General features: G+C 46.1%; 1 protein-coding gene across 8 annotated transcripts in view; it reads right to left on the bottom strand.

Moving 5' to 3' along the window:
• SPOCD1 (SPOC domain containing 1) overlaps positions 1-16,891 on the bottom strand; it is a 54,617-nt gene that overhangs the window by 15,799 nt on the left and 21,927 nt on the right. For 5 of the 8 annotated variants that reach the window (XM_077337453.1, XM_077337452.1, XM_077337450.1 and 2 more), the window contains 9 exons: positions 16,432-16,563; positions 15,250-15,340; positions 12,045-12,177; positions 10,383-10,542; positions 9,392-9,508; positions 8,121-8,255; positions 5,333-5,450; positions 3,127-3,268; positions 87-231 (listed from right to left, as the gene is read on the bottom strand). In XM_077337453.1, coding sequence (XP_077193568.1) covers positions 87-231; positions 3,127-3,268; positions 5,333-5,450; positions 8,121-8,255; positions 9,392-9,508; positions 10,383-10,542; positions 12,045-12,177; positions 15,250-15,340; positions 16,432-16,563 — 1,173 coding nt within the window. The remainder of the gene's footprint in view (positions 1-86; positions 232-3,126; positions 3,269-5,332; positions 5,451-8,120; positions 8,256-9,391; positions 9,509-10,382; positions 10,543-12,044; positions 12,178-15,249; positions 15,341-16,431; positions 16,564-16,891) is intronic. The other 3 variants (XM_077337455.1, XM_077337457.1, XM_077337454.1) reach the window with 2 other exon arrangements.

Below are 16,891 nucleotides of genomic sequence, written 5' to 3'. Positions count from 1 at the left end.
CCCCAAATGAAAGACAGACCTGTGGGAGGGGGGGAGGCGGATGATAGAAAATGTTGCTTTTGTCGCCAATCCGGTTCTACTCATACCTGAAAGCCAGAGCCGTAAACAGGATATGCTTCTGCAGCAAACTGCTTCAGACTGAACATCTGAATAAGTCCTTTCCAGATGACTGACGTTCTAGACTGCTTCCCAACCTGGAGAGGTTTCTTGGGAAAGCTAGGTGAGACAGTGCTAAAGCAGAAATGAGAAAAGATGCAGATCTTGTTCAGAAGATCAGGGAAACCTAAGATTTATTTTTATTCCTTGCAAAACTGCAAAACCCCTGTGCCCCCCCAACATGTCTGTTTACTGATGTATTTGCTTCATTTGTACCCCACTTTTACCCCAATGGACACCCAAAGTGGCTTACAATATTCTCACCCTTCACATTTCATCTTCACAACAATCCAGAGAGGTAGGCAAGGCTGAGCATGTGTGGCTGGTCCACAGCCAGCTTCTATGAGCAAGGCAGAAAATGGGGGAAAGTGACCTTCGACATGATGACAATTTCCGAAGGTAGCCGTCTTGGTCTGCTGTGGAACAACCAGACCTGATTTCAAGTAGCACCTTAAAGACCAGGATATAAGCTTCTGAGAGTCAAAACTCCCTTCTCAGATACCACATGATGTAACCAAAGAGCTGTACTGCCTGAGACTTTGGTTTTCCTGTCAAGTGTTGTTTTGGTAGGTAAAGCATTAATCGTTCCCTATCCAACAAACTCCAGAGCATGCTAAGAAGCTTTAATAGGTCACAGGCAGAAACCAGCTAGGTATGCCTAACCAATCACATTGCTGCTTTCAAGAAACTAGCTTTTAAATTTCAGAACTCAGTCTGCATAATAGGCAAGTTGCTATGATGGTCAGCAGCAGAACAGCAAAATTCAAGTTTGGCAGCCCTGTAAAGGCCAACAAGGTTCCCCAGATATAAGGATTCAAGTGTCAGAGCTCCCTTTGTCAGACTGCAAAAGGACAAAGGGGCTTTATGGTGCTACTGAACTCAGGTATAGTTATTCTACCGCAGAAGCTTTGACTTTCAAAGCCTTGGGCCCAAGCTTGTTGGTCTTGAAAGCATTGCTGGGCCTGTATTTTATCCTCACAATGAGCTGCGAAGTAAGTAGTAGGAAGTGGGCCTCTGACCTCAGCACCCTGCATGTGACACCCACTTCCTCACAAGAAGATAAGCCACCAAAGAGGCTCAGGTTGGCAAGCTACACTGATTTCATGCTGATTTCGGAGCAAGTGCCCTGAGCCTTGGATGTCAAATTGATTTTGCACACTGAGCTTTGGATGCTGCTGCCTTCAGCTAGCCATACTCCTTGTTGTTCAAAACCTGCTAAGACTGACAACGGCAGTGCCAAGTCCCTTTGCTGAGACAAAATTCCACTTGTAGATGGCAAAAAGGACAACAGGAGACAATGTTTTCTAGGTTCCTGGTTTGTGTCAATTTGGCTGGTTCAAATAAAAGGCATTTCCCATGGATTTTGTTCTTACGGCGGAGGGGGGGAGATTTTGAATGGCCCAATATGGTCATTTACATTTGTTCCCATCTGAGCCCGACCTGTTACTCCACTGACATCTTCCTTGTGCAAAGGCTATGATGGCCAGAATAGGGAACCAGCCAGCATAACATCCCAAGAAAATGGACCCAAACTCATGTCAGTCGTGCATTGGAAGCAAAACTAAAAATGGGCCCTTGTTCTCTGCATTCCCAATATTGCATGCCTTTCAAGGGTTCCTCACCACAAGGACTGCCTAATGACTTAAAATAACAATGCAACTGTTGCTCTGCCTTTAATGACAACAGATCTTTCCTGTGTGCTCCTTTTCAGGATTAGCGAGCTACTGAGGACCTGCTCGGAGACGGATGGCCTTAACCCCCCTCCTCTGCACGTCCTTGAGGCTGTGTGAATAGGAAGTGCTTGCATACATACTATGGCAGTGATTCCAATGATCACACGTATAACATAGAAGTGCATTTAAACTCGCAAATGTGCTCTTCTGAGCACTATGCCTTCTGTATCTGTTCCACGTTTCCCTTCTCACGCTGTCTCATTTGCGCAAGTACTCTTATGTGGCTGGCAAGTGGCCCCGAACTGCCCCGGAGGACCACAGCTTTTTCAAACTTCTGAAAAGCTGGGATGTTCAGTCATTCCATAACACCTCAGAAGCTAAACCACTGATTAACAGCCCTGGAGAGCCAGCTTGATGTAGTGGTTAGGAGTGCGGACTTCTAATATGGCGAGCCGAGTTTGATTCCCTGCTTCCCCACATGTAGCCAGAAAGGTGACCTTGGGCTCGCCACAGCACTGATAAAGCTGTTCTGACCGAGCAGTAATATCAGGGCTCTCAGCTTCACCTCCTTCACAGGGTGTCTGTTGTGGGGAGAGGAAAGGGAAGGCGAATTGAAGCCGCTTTGAGACTCCTTCTGGTAGAGAAAAGTGGCATACAAGGACCAACTCTTCTTCTATTATGCGCTGTGCCGACAGAACCGTCAGCTGCTTGGGATGTCTTTTCAACTCACTACCTGCTTGGCAGCCTCTAGTTTTGGGTTTCTTTCACTGTATTTTTAGGTTTATTACATTCTGTAACCACCTTTGAATCACCAGTATGGGAGACAAACCAGACTCAAATGTTTTAAATAAATAAAAGAGAGAAGTCATTTCAGTATACTGAATCTCCTGCAATCATGGGTGACAAAAGTTTTAAAAATGACAAAATGCATTTACTTGAGGGTTTGTTTGGTTGGTTGGTTTTTTCTTATCCCGAGTTTATCTGATCCACAAGGGTAATGACAAAAACTGATATTCTCCTGTAAATCTAGATTTCCTGTGCCTTAATGGCATGCTTCATTTGTATCCTCTCTCCTGAAGAAAGCATACAGTAAACAATTCCCCTGTTCTAGTGTTTCCCCTAGCATGGCACGGAGTAAAGAACAGAGTGGACATGGCACGGAGTAAAGAACAGAGTTGAAAAGCTAGCAGCAGCCACTTTCAAGCGTCTTGTGATAGTGTGTGTGTTTTGTTAAAAAGTTCATTTTTGAAGAGTTGTTATTGCAGAGATTGCATCTTCCCTGCTAAAGTTCACAGACCTGTCTTCCTGCAACCGTCTTTCCCCTCCATCTGAGTAGACAACGTTTGACTGCAAACATTTAGAGACGTTTGTTTCCTGTTTTAAAATACGCTTGCGTGTAGGTGGCTTAAATCCTCCCTCGTCCTCAGCAGCCATCTGTCCTGTCAAGCCAGAAGGAACAAGTCGTATTTATATTTCGTTTCTTTTGAAATGAGTCTCGATCATCTATGCGGGAACTGTGCTGTCAATGATCAAATTACAAGTGGATTTTATAGACTAAAATTTGGGATTTGAATTTTTTTTTTTCACAGTTTGAGTCTGAAACTGAAAGGATCTCTGGTGATGTCTCAATCACCATCCAGAATTTCACATGCTCCTATGACTTCCACTGGAAATACCTGCTCAAATACCTGAGAAAAGATGCTCAAAACAGCACAACTTCTTCAGCCAAATCTCTTGCTAAGCAAACTGGCCTCCTGTCTGGAGGAATGCAGACACAACCTCTCTGGCAGCTTCTCCAGCTGGGCCAAAGGCCAAGGGTCTTTCGCCTATTTCAGTGTGTGTTCACTGGAAAAGATCCCAGTGCAGTTTGCGCCTGTGAAAACTCTCACCACAAGAGCCTTAAAGCTTCTCAGACTCTCTTGGTACAAAATTCACTGGGCCTTGGGATGATGAGAAGTGACCTAATTTGGGTCTCTCCACCTAGCATGCAAATCATCTCTGCTCTCTCTTTCAACACCTAACCATTCATCTACATCTATTGCCTCATTACAAACATATGGAACTGCCTCACACTGTCAGAGTCTTCACTGATCCAGTTCAGTTCTGTTCGTCATAATTGCAAGAGTTTCTCAAAGTCTCTGGCAAAGAACTTCTGCTACTTGAAATCCTTCAACAGGAGATGCCAGGGAAACAATGTCCTCTATCATCCAACTGCCACCCCACCCCTCTCTTTTTCCAGCCTAACATTATTTCCACAGTGAGAATTTACCATAGAGTTGGAAAAGGCTGTACAGGCTACATAGTCCAACCCCCTGCTCAATGCAGAATCAGCTTGGCTTCCAAGAGAAGTATCTGTCCACACACAGGTTGAAGACTGCCAGTGAGGGGGAGTTCATCACCTCCTTAGGCAGCCAATTCCACAGCTGAACTACTCTGACTGTGGGGGGAAATTATGATATCCAGCCGATACCATTCTACACAAAACTTGAAGCCATTAGTGTGGGTCCTATCCTCTACTGCCAGCAGGAATTTTCCCTGCCCTCCTCCAAGTGAAAACCTTTCACATACTTAAAGACAGATTCAATGGGTAGCCGTGTTGGTCTGAAGTAGCACAATAAAATCAGAGTCCAGTAGCACCTTTTAAGACCAACAAAAGATTTATTCGAGGTGTGAGCTTTCGAGGGCAAGCACCCTTCATCGGACTATGATCTTCTTACATGGTAATCTAAATTTTCTTACATGGTAAGAAGATCATAGCCTGACAAAGGGTGCTTGCACTCGAAAGTTCACGCCTTGAATAAATCTTTATTGGCCTTTGTTAGTCTTAAAGACAGCAATCCTGACCCCATCAAAACCTCCTCTTCTCCAGGCTGAACATTCCCAACTCCCTCAGCCTTTCCTCATAGGGCTTGATCCCCAGGCCCCGGATCATTCTCATCGCTCTCCCCTGAATCCTCTCCATTTTGCCCACATGCTGAGGCCTCCAGAACTGCACACAGCACTCCAGGTGAGGTCTGACCAATGCGGTATACAGCAGGACTATGACATCTAGCAATTTTGATGTGATGCCTCTGTTGAGACAGCCCAGGACTGCGTTCACCTTCTTTACCGCCGTATCACACTGTCTGCTCATATTTAGCTTACAGTTCACAAGTATCTCAAGACCTCATTCGTGCACGCTGCTACCCAGAAGTGTATCTCCCATCCATTATGCCTGCTTCTCATTTTTGTGACCCAAACGTAGAACTTTGTACTTCTCCTTCTTGAGTTGCGTCATTTGGCCACTTTTCCAGGATGTTTAGATCTTGTTGAACTGGGGCATTATAAGAAAACTACCAACTATATTCCTCATTCTCACATAGACCTATCACTAAATTCAGGCTGGACAATACCTGTATTGCTATACAAGGCACTGAGAAAGGTTTTGAGAGATGGGGATGGCAGGGGGGGAAGGATCCATATGTCCAAGGATAAGCCACCAAGTGCCTGGCCTAACAGCTTACCAGTGTCACTGAAGCAGTCCAAATGTGACATGTGACTTTGGTGGCTCTCTCTGCAGTATGTCCTAGATGCTGCAGGAGCTTCAGGATGTGAGTTCTCATTCTCAAGCACCTGTGATCCCTTTGGGGGGGGGGGGGAGGAAGCAAGGTAATAAGTTACGGTATCCTTAACATTCAGCCCTGCTGATTAAAATTGACCCACCAATTAAATAACCCTTGCCTTAGTTGATTAGATTACTGATGAGACAAATTAAGGCTTGCAACTAGTAGCTTTACTTCTAGTGCCTGCTCTACCATCTTTTAAAAACCACACCAAACCATCTCATTTTCCCCAAGCTTTTAATTAAAGGGTTGATTTAGATTTCTAATTACTCTTTTTTTAGCAGGTGGTTCATTTAAAAAAAATTATCATGCTGTTCTATGATTTTATCATGTTTTATGCTGTAAGCTGCCTTGAACAGGTTCCCTGAAGAAGCACCAGACACGTTCTTTAAATAGAACACACAGACCCCGTTTTCGAGGTTCTGGCCAACATCTCCTGGAATGTTCGGTAGTCCTTGGAGCCAGTCCATCAGCAGACCCTGTCCAAAGTTGGGTTGAAGAAATCCCCAACATGAACTTCAGAAGAATGTAATGTAATAAATACTGCTAGTTCATAGAATCAGAATCACAGAGTTGGAAGGGACCTCCAGGGCCATCTAGTCCAACTCCCTGCAGAATGCAGGAAATTCACAACTACCTGCCTACCCAACTCCATGCCCAGATGATGCCCCCCCCCCAAAAGTTTTAATGCTTCCCTCCAGCCAAGGATCCTGCTTCTGCACTACAGGTATAGCTCTTTCTTTTCTCTTTACCTTTTAATACCATTAAGGAAAATGTCATTAGATGTAGGATAGAGATGCAAGGCCCAACAGCATTTTTAGGCTCCGGCCCTGGGCACGCTGGGGCCCATCAAACCCCTACGGGCAGTGGGAGCTGCATGCCCCAAGCAGCCCACATCCAGTGACACCCACCCTGGCACACAGATGAGTCTGGTGGGGCAGGCGCCAGCCACAAGCAGCCCAGCCCCCCAACACTGTGGGTGCGAGACTGGGCACAGTGGGCATTCATGACAGTGTGACACCTGTGGCCTTCCCTCTGGCACGAGCATTGGCATGGACCCCCTTCAATGGTCACCAGTTCCCTGTCCCACCTTCCTGACACCAAGATCAAGCGAAGGGACTTGCAGCCCAAGGCAGCCAGCCCCTCTGCCTCCACTTTCAGCAGGGCAGGGCAGGGCAGTGAGGATGCTGGGTGCAGGACAGGAGGGCTGATTCATGGGTGAATGTTTCTCTGCAGAGTGTGTGTGTCTCCAAGAACAACCCACCCACTTGCCCCAGGTGCAAAATAAGATAGATATGCCACTGTGCTGCTGCTACACCCAAAGCAACCTGTTAGGTTCCAACAGTCTCATTGCCACCACGTCTCAGCGGCTCATTGTGCAGAACCCCTGTGAGTGCCAGAGACTGGCCATTGTTGCCCTTGAAGTCAGGTGATTTCAGGAACCAATTGTCAGAATCCTGTGGTCTCTGCCATTATTTAGGATGTTTATGTAACTATGTAGAGTTTCATCCCTGTGTAGGAAATGGGGGCAACTTGTCTCCTTTGCTTTAGTTTATGACCCTGATGTTTTTTCTTGCATTTCCGTCCCGTCCCCCCCCCCCCCGCCACCCTTCTCACCTCTAAGTAACCCATTTGCTCCGTTCCTTTTCCCTTCTCCCCTGAAGCCGGATTTCCGTCTGCATGTTAAAACTGTCTGTTTCCCCGTCCTTGCTGGAGCGGGGAACAGGGTTTCTGATATATATGTCCACAGCCCCAGTTTCGACAATGCCTTGATAAGAGTACTTTCTTACTTAATAAAGAAATCTTTGACTATTGGCCAAGAGTTTGCTTTTTGGAGTATCCGAAGATCCTCACACCAACAAAGCATTCACCTTGAATTGGGGGACTTCCACACATTGAAAAAAACAGTGCTATGCCAGCAAAATGGCATAATGCTAAAAAATTACACACCTCCGCACTTTCATCTGCTGCCTTCTCACACTTCTTAGCACTCCACATGCTTGCTTGAAATGGCGGAAGAGAGCAACGTGCTTTACATGCGACTCTCCTCTACCTGTCAATCAAGCCAGGCGGCCAATCACCTTTCTCCATGTTTTAAAGGGCCCATGATGGCAGCTAATTTTTTAAAAGTAAAACTTCTCCATTGAAACACCTATGCATCTAATCATAGATGCATAGTGCTTTTTATAATGCCACCCCAATGGAATCACAAGCCTTGAATCTTTTAAAAATTAATCTTGACTTGGTGGGGGTACTTTTAGAGAGGCATGTTTTGTGTTTTAACTGGGTTTTTTTTTTTTTTTTTGCTTTGCCTGCTTATTCATTATTCCAGGCAGTTTGCTTTTTTAAGAAAACATCCCTTGAAGGGAGAGGGAGGAGGGTGCAAGGGCGGGAATTGGAAGCAGAGATAGCGCTGTTTTGGCTCCACACATTTCTTTAGTCTGTGGCTAGCGGGCACTTTTTAGTTGGGGGAATACACTTTATGCGAATCCCCAGCTAGTGCTTTAAAATGGAGGATGTAGCTACCAGTTTGCTGCTTGGATGCTGGATGTTGGTAACGTTGTGCGAAATGACAAAAATATGGCGTCTGCATAAGGTGAGTATTTCACTATGTTTATCAGGTGTGGAATGGCCCTGAAAGATCTGCAAACAGTTGGCCGTAGCCAGCGTGAATGTTGCACCTACTCACAAGTATTTCTTGGAACAGCAAGTCCTCGTCTGTTTCTCTGTTTATCTCTATGATTCCTTTGTGAGTGAATTTTGTAATGCCACACCTTGGCGCTTCTTGTGCATCTTGTGCTTCTTTCTCTATAACTTCTAGTGCCTGTAAGGAGAACAGGACAAGTCAAAGCCCCTCTAAGTCGGTGCCTCACACGTGATATCTGTAGACATACTTGTAAGACAGGGTTCCCAACTTTTTCAAACCTGCAGGCACCTTTGAAATTTTGACATCATGGTGGGTGCAGGCACAAATGGCTGCTGCAGGGGGTAGAGTTAACCACAAAATGGCTACTGCAGGGGGCGGAGTCAACCACAAAATGGCGGCTGCAGCTTAACTTCAGTAGTGATCCTTGTGTGGTCATGGCAGATGCTGCCAAACTAATGTTTTAAAAATTTGCACAACCAATCAAATCTCCAACAGCCAATCAGAAGCCTTATTGGTCCAAAGCCCCACATAACCCTGCCTACTTTCTAACAACATCTGGGAGGCACCAGGAATGGTGTTGACACCATTCATTGCATCCCCAGGCATCATGCTGAAGACCCTATTCTACCATGTTTGCAGGATATACCTGCAAACTATGTTATGCTCATGTGATATATATTTATTTATGTCCTTCATTTACACCCTGCCTTTCTCTCCCAATGGGAACCCAGTACATCTTACATGTTATCCTTGCAACAATCCTGAGAACAAGGTTAGGCCAAGCGCAACTGGCCCAAGGCCACCCAGTAAGCTTCCATGGCACAGTGTGGACTGGAACCTGGGTCTCCTAATCTGACACTCCAATTCACTCCATCACACATTAGCTGCAGTTGAACAAGTAATATGCTCAGTGGCAAGCATGGATTTGGTACCTCTTTAACAGTGAAACGGTTCTAAAATAAGGATACAACTTTTTAAAAGTGACATTTCAAGGACTTTGCACAAGCCAAAAAAAACCCCACAGCTGCTAAGCTTCTGTTGATTATATTTATATCCCACCATAATGCCACCCAAAGCAATGTATATCTCCCTGTCCAATCACTGAACAGACCCAGGCCTGTTTATTTTACACAAGGTGGCTGCATTCTTTGGCTTCCAAACATTTCCTAGGAAATATTTTTCCCCTCCCCTAGTAAGACAACCGCCATGTGCTCTAGTTTTCCAAGCACAGAGAAAGCAGCAGGCTTGGGAAGCGATTTCGAAAGCCAAGAAGACATGGAAGGCAGTGCCTGGGGGCAAAATGGGTGACTTACATGCTTCCTCTCACTGGCTCGCCACTCTGCTAGGTCCTCAGGTGCCAGTTCTAGAGAGTTCATCTGAACCAGCCTCTTTGGAGAGATCTCTCCAAGAATCACCTTGCAGAAAAGCTGCTAGAAGAAAAGTAAAGACATAAGACTTTCCTTCCCACCCTCATCCTGGCATGTGAACCTAGGACACTAATCTCAGCACCTTGGAGTAGCAAACAGGCATCAAACCAGGACTATATGGATCAAGCGTCACACCATACAAAAAAGATATTATACATTCAAGGATCCCAACTAGGGCAACTACTAAGCAAGCCAACTTGCAAATGGTGCAGTCCTGAACAGAGCTATACCCTTCTAAACCTGCTGAGCTTAATGGGTTTAGAAAGGTGTTAAGTCTGAATGGCACTGTCAGTACGTAAACCCAGATGTGAAGTCTCAAGAAGGAACAAACAGACAGTGACTTTGGTAAAGCAACGGACAGCACAAGTCTGATCAACTTAAAATTTCTGGTAAGGCCTAGGAGGAGGAGCTGGTCTCATGGCTTAAGTGCCACTCAGTGCTTAACACCCCGTCAGGGTGGCTGTCCCACCCCTGAATGCCTCCTCCTCCAACTGGCTTCCCTGTCTGTCCAGTGGCCAGCCAATCACAATCCACCCCTTCCTCCTTCCACTTCCCTCCAAAGCTCAGAGGCTGCAGATCCCTGCTGCGTGAGAGCTGCCCCTACCAGTGAGTTCCTTGCCCGGGGCCTCAAGCCTTTCCAGGTCCTGAGGGGAGGGGGAGTCTATCTGCAAAGTTCTTCCACCCCCACCCCCAAGCTAGCACCCGCTGTATTCCTGAATGCAACGGGCTTTGTCCCTAGTCTTTATATAATTATTTTAACCAGCCCTTCATCACAATTAATTCTTTGCTTACCCAAGGGGATTTGTAAAGAAGTCATAAGGCAAACAGCAGGAAACGGATTTACTGAGTCGTTTACTGAGTGCATGCTATCTCTGACCTGATTTTTTGCAGACTTCAGGTTGAAGAGCAAGCTGCGATACTTGTTCTTGTAATGCTGGTCCACGCAGCAAGAAAGGTCGAAGAGTGCCTTCTCCACCTTCTTTGCTATTCTCAGAACGGCACCTGCTTGCACCCCAAGGTCAGGAGAATCGTCCAGCCTGATGAGGAACATGCTGTTATCAAGATGAGTACCCTCACACACGGGTCGGTTTGCGAGACGTTTGTTCCTTTCAGTTTAACTCGCAAGCTGAATTCAAAGCACTTGGTGCATCAATTCCAAGCCCTGAATCAGAACTGTCAAATTCAATTGTTACTACAGACAGATCTGACATAAACGATACTTTGCGGGCCGGGCAACATGTGCCATAAAATGTAATGCCAGGCACCAGAGAGATTTTACCACTGACGGAGACCCACCGCCCTCCTCAGCGCCTTGTGGCTCGATACGCACAAGAAGTTTTGCACAGCAGAGAGAGCTATTGCCTGACAATCAAGGTGCAACAGCCAGAGACTCTCTTGGCTCTTTAAATACTAACGCTTTTCAGAAATTTTTGATGAGGTGGAGCATCAAGGGACCCATTCCGATCGGCCTCAGCCAGGGGAACCCAACAAGCCCTACCTTAAAGAAACTACAAGGATGAAGAGGAAGAGGAAGAGGAAGAATTGTTGAGTTGGAAGGTACCTCCTGGGTCACCTAGTCCAACCCCCTCACTATGCAGGACACTCACATCTCTATCGCTCATCCACTCTAATCTGCCACCCAGTTGGTTCTTATATGCCACTTTTCTTTACCCGAAGGAGTCTCAAAGCGGCTTACAATTACCTTCCCTCTATTCTCCCCACAACAGACACCCTGTGAGGTGGGTGAGGCTGAGAGAGCCCTGATATCACTGCTCGGTCAGATCAGCTTTATCAGTGCCGTGGCAAGCCCAAGGTCACCCAGCTGGTTGCACATGGTTGAGTGCAGAATCTGGCGAGTGCTTACGGAAGTGGGCACAATTGGCGAGCCAGTTGGTGGCTTCCCATAGGGGTCTGTGTCCATGAGCACCTTCCCTGGGCTGCCTTTTACTGATACATTGCTTGGCTGGGCTCGGGGAAGTGGGGCCAAAGAGATTCTGCCTGCTGCACATGAACCACCAACCATCTTCCCAGCAGCCCAAGCAGGAGCCCAATATGCTGTGGACAGAGGAGGAGGAGTTGGCAGTGGCAGGCAGCACATCCCAGCGCGGTGCCCCGGCCAAAGGCAACAGGCAGCCCAAGAGGACTAGCTGGGCAGAGCTCAGGGCCAAACCAGCCCTCCTCATGGCTTATGCATGTCAACGCCAGGTTGGGTAATCCCTGGATATCTGGGGGGAAGATCCTGGGGAGGGCCTGCATTTGGGGAAAGGAAGGACCTCAGCAGGGAGTAGAATACCTCAATGTAGGCCCTTCCAGTCCACATTTGGACTGGTTTCTCCCCAGTTGCTTGCAGGCTGGATAAGAGCCCTGCGTGGGCATTTCCGGCCCCTCGGCTGTATGTTTGACATGTCTGCCCTAAATGGCTAGAGACCACGGTACTTCCAGTAGTGTCCTGCTTGCAGACCTCTTTATTATAGGTTATTTTTAATCCAGCTTTTTCCATCGCAAGATTCCTGGCAGAAGCGTCAGGCAGACATTTTACCTTTTCTGAAGGACTGCCCTCAAGGCATCGACGACTTTAACGCGACTCCCTTCCTGAGACAGGTTAGAGCTACGAATCCGAGCGACTCGCCTCTTGGCCCTCCAAGGACTGCTCTTCATTGCTCTGGTATCCTCTTAGAATAAAAGGAAGGGAGGGGCTTCAATGAAGGGAAATGGTCATGATGATCTAGTGCCAATCTGTATTCATCAGTGAGATGGAAAGGAATAACTGATTTCTCATTGTAACATTATGGGTTTTTTCTTCCCTCTCCTTTCTTCTTAAAAGCTTATTTCTGGAAAAAGATGGGTTTTCTTCTTTCTTTTGCATTATAAAAGTAGCTTAATGTTTTTAAGAAACAGCGGCTCTGTAATATGCAATGTATTTATTTTAAATAAAGCATATTTATATGCAAAAAAAGATAAGAGCTCCACACCCCCTGATGTAGATTGGACTTTCCATCTCAATTGGAGTGACCGGATGTTTCCAAATATTTAACCCTCTAATCATAGCCTCAAAGACAAAAAGAGATTTCAGCACAAAGATAACTAGATGAATAATCCTACGGATGTATACTCAGAAGTCCCATATTTTTCAATTGGGGTGGGGCTGACTCCCCAAAAAGTATTCATGGGGATGCAGCTTAGGTCTTGCTTAGAAGCAAACAGCCCCACAATTGTAGTTCCTTAACCATGGGGGGGTGAATACAAACATGATGGAAAACTGGAACAGAGTGGCTTTCAGCCCATGCGCTGGGTCCAGCCCCAAGATGCAGGGGTTTTTCCCCCAGTTTTAATTGTCTTTCTGTTTGTTTTACTCTTGTAAACTGCTTTGAGCATCTTTAGGGGTTGAAGTGACTAACATTTAAGTAAAATAGGAGAAGAAGGTGGTCTGGGGAGGAGTGCTTGTGCTCGGGGGTTCGTGCCTTGAGTGGATCTTTGTTGGTCTTGGAGGTGCTGCTGGACTCTGATTTTGTTGAGCAAGAGGGTTTTGAGTTGGACTAGATGACCCAGGAGGTCCCTTCCAACTCTATTATTCTATGATGCTATGATTCTATACCTGTTTTTCACTACCCAAAGGAGTCTCAAGGCAGCTGACAATCGCCTTTTCTTACTCTTTCCAAAACAGATAAGCTATGAGGCAGGTGAGGCTGAGAAATATGACAGAACTGCTCTGTGAGAACAGTTCTATGAAGATTGTGACTAGCCCAAGGTCACCCAGCTAGCTGGGGAATCAAACCTGGGGATCCAGACTAGAAGCCCCCACTTTTAAGCACACCAAGTGATGGTCAGTAAATAGAAAAGTATTTGACTTCCAAGATTTAACCCTGGCATGTGTTACTGAGGAGCATTCACCCAACACATTGAAAGAGGAAAACAAAGGAGAAGTCGGCATGCAGAAGGCTACCAACCTTTACTCTCAGCAGTTCTGTCCTAGGACTGTAAAATACTGCTTTCACTCCCCAGTATGGAAACCACTGCAAGATTTGTTTCTTTTTTTAAATGCCCTTTGCTGCTGAAACAAAATAGATTCATGGATGCTTAGGCTGATCCTGAATTCAGCAGAGGCATGGACTAGATGGCCTGTATTGCCCCTTCCAACTCTATGATTCTACCATTCACCTAAACTATTCCAGCAGCTGAAATGGAGAACAATATTTAGGTTTCCTCCCCCTTCCTCTGCAGAATTCCAGTGCTTTCAGAAGTCCAAGATCTGAAAGCAGCTGCTGAATGAAAAGCAGGAGCAGCAAAAAATGCCTTGACAACTGCTCTTCTGGGTCCAGCGTAGCTTTCAACAATTTAGCAACTGTGATGGGCTTCTTTAGCTTACTGATAGCACAGGGATAAAGCATTCAAACAAAGATATTGCCCTCTCACACTTCTTTTCCCCCGGGAAGCGAAAGTTGCTAGCAGCATCTCTTCACTTGAAAAAAACATCATAGCTGAATTCGTTGAACATGGACACTGATACCAGAGCTTGTTTTAGGAAGCCCAGATGCCAACTTTGCTGTCACAGACAACATAATTACTGGAACCTAACAGCCTCAATTACACCATCCCAGGCTTATTCACACGCTCATCTCAGTTAATTAACATTCCACAATTAAGGATGTATCTGGCCATATTTCCTTGACTATGTTTTCCCTGGAATTAAACACAAACAAATGGTAACCATATAAACCATATAAACTAAACTTGTTATACTTGTTTAATACTTATATGTATGGACCGGTCACTTCCATCTTATTGTATCTGGAAAAGTGTGCATACACACAAAAGCTTATACCATGAATAGAATTCTGTTGGGCTTAAAAGTGACACTGGACTCAAAGCCTGTTCTACTGCTTCAGACCAATATGGCTACCCACCTGAATCTGCCTCTGACAAAGTACAGTGGCCACCATACTCAGCCCTCTTACAAGCCACTTAAAACATCTGTACTTTGTGATGTGCACGGTTAAGTCTGCAGGTTCAGTGATCACAGACTCCAATTCTTCAGAACAGCTCTTTTTATTTAGCAACTCCAGCAACAGACTACAACTACTGAACAGAGAAAAACAAGCAAACTCCTGCACTTTGATACCTTTCAGGCAGCCAGCTGCTGCCTCTGGTTGGCTCTAAGCAGAGCAATCCGATTCCTTTGATTGGTTAGTTCCTTGGCTGGCAGAAGCCCTCATTTGTATCAGTGGCCAAATGACCACAGACCTAACATGCACTATGGACTTAACCATGAACATAGGTTGGATTTGGTGTTCCTAGCCCATGTTCAATGTATCACGGTCACATGTGAGCTGTGGATTCACCTCAATTCTTGCACATATGGCAACCAATTAGGATCAGGATTACAGTGCACACAGAAAAGGTGTGTCAGTCCTCCTCTCTGCACCATTTTCCCAGCCTGAAACAGTCCTGTAGGGTGCTAATTGGGGAGACCCATATACGTGGATATCCCATAGGCCCAACAGCAGCTGACAACCAGCGTGGTGCAACAGACGGATCAGGGAGGTCTGGGTTCAAATCCTCATTCAGTCACTGAGCATATGGGTGAGGGGGCATTTCACTGTCTTTCAGCCTGACCTACTTCATAAAGTTGTTGCTGTGAGAATAAAAGGGACAATCCCCGCATGTTGAGCAGCCTCCAAAAAGAAGCAATGAATATGAACAACTAGCAGAAGTTTGCTGCCCTAGATTTTCAGCTGTCAATTTACCTGAATATAAAGGCTGGTGCCAAGTCAGCTCCATTGAATATGGGCTGCCTTCACTTTCTTTATTCAGTGATGGGCTGCTGCCTTGACCTTCCTGGAATTGCAAGAACCACAGTTAAGGACAGACGGATGGGAAGAAATGAGTGATTGCAGAAGGACTTTTGTTAATTTCATTCCGACTCTCAAGCTAGGTTTCTGAGTTGCCACAAATGGCCTCTTGAGCTATTCTTTACATCCAATTTTCTTATTCCAAATGAGAAAAGCACCATATATTTGGCTTGCTTCTCTCCCTTAAGTCACTATGCCCAGGGCTGTGTGTGCTCTGAGCAAAAACTAAATACATACAAGTTAGCAACTCTAGCAATGCCCAAATTCTACACAAGAAATGCTAAAATCTGCAACTTTTATAACTAATGTAGCTGTATATTCACTATTTTATGCTACTGCAAGTGAGAAGGAGGAGAGCAATGCATGACATTTAACCCACAACCGGGAGGGGACGCCCAGGCCGGGGGGCCCTCCTGCACCCAGCCGCCAGCCCACTAGCACCTACTGTAATGGGCCTACAGCGGGCCTTAAACCCTAGTATAGTATAGTATAGTATAGTATAGTATAGTATAGTATAGTATAGTATAGTATAGCATAGTATAGTATAGCATAGCATAGCATAGCATAGCATAGCATAGCATAGCATAGCATAGCATAGCATAGCATAGCATATAGCAGTGGTCCCCAACCTTTTAATCACCAGGGACCGGTCAACGCTTGACAATTTCACTGAGGCCCGGGGGGGGGGGGTAGTCTTTTGCCAAGGGACGTCGCTGCTGCCGCCTGAGCCCCTGCTCCACTTGCTTTCCCGCCAGCGCCCCTGACTTCCCGCCACCCGCTGGGGGGGGGCTCTGCCAGCAGCAGCTGCACAGTGCCACGCTGAAGGGGAGCCCCAGCCATGGTGGCAGCTGGAGAGCACCAAAGGTGAACTGGCGGCAGAGTGGCAGGGCAGCCCCCGAGTTAGCAGCCGGGGAGAAGGATGAGGAGGAGCCATGGCCCAGTACCAACTGACCCACGGACCGGCACCAGTCCCCGGACCGGGGGTTGGGGATCACTGGCATATAGTATAATAAATATAGTATAATATAGCTAATGATTCCATTCACTGCACTGTACTGCAAAGGAAGGTTAAAATACCTCTGCTGAATGGGAACCAGTCTGTACCTCAGAATCTGAAGAATCCTCCAGTTCAATAATCCTATCCAAACTGAGCACTGCAGAACTATCTCTGGGAGTTCCAAGTAGTCTGACGGCTGATCCAGCCAATTCCTGAAAGAGGAAAGAAAATCAGTATCAGAATAAAACTAAAGTTGTCAACTACTTGCCTTTGGGAGGGGGTGGTCCTGTCAAAATATCCTCCATGATCTTACAGGAGTCTCAGAGATCTAAAGGGCTAAAATCCTACAAAGGAACACACTTGGCACTCAAGAGTTATTGCCATGCTAGCTCCAGAAGTTTCCACACATGAGAATTAAAGCAGTTCTTCTTTCATCCTAGGCTGGAGTGCTAACCCTATCCAGAATGCTCAAATGCCTTGTTTCGGCTTTTTCCTTGGACATCCACAGGACGAGAGACGCTTAAATGTAATTCATAGATG

This window comes from Paroedura picta, chromosome 5 (genome assembly GCF_049243985.1).
Source record: "Paroedura picta isolate Pp20150507F chromosome 5, Ppicta_v3.0, whole genome shotgun sequence".
Lineage (NCBI taxonomy): Eukaryota > Metazoa > Chordata > Lepidosauria > Squamata > Gekkonidae > Paroedura > Paroedura picta.
This window is presented reverse-complemented; position numbering and strand designations above follow the sequence as displayed.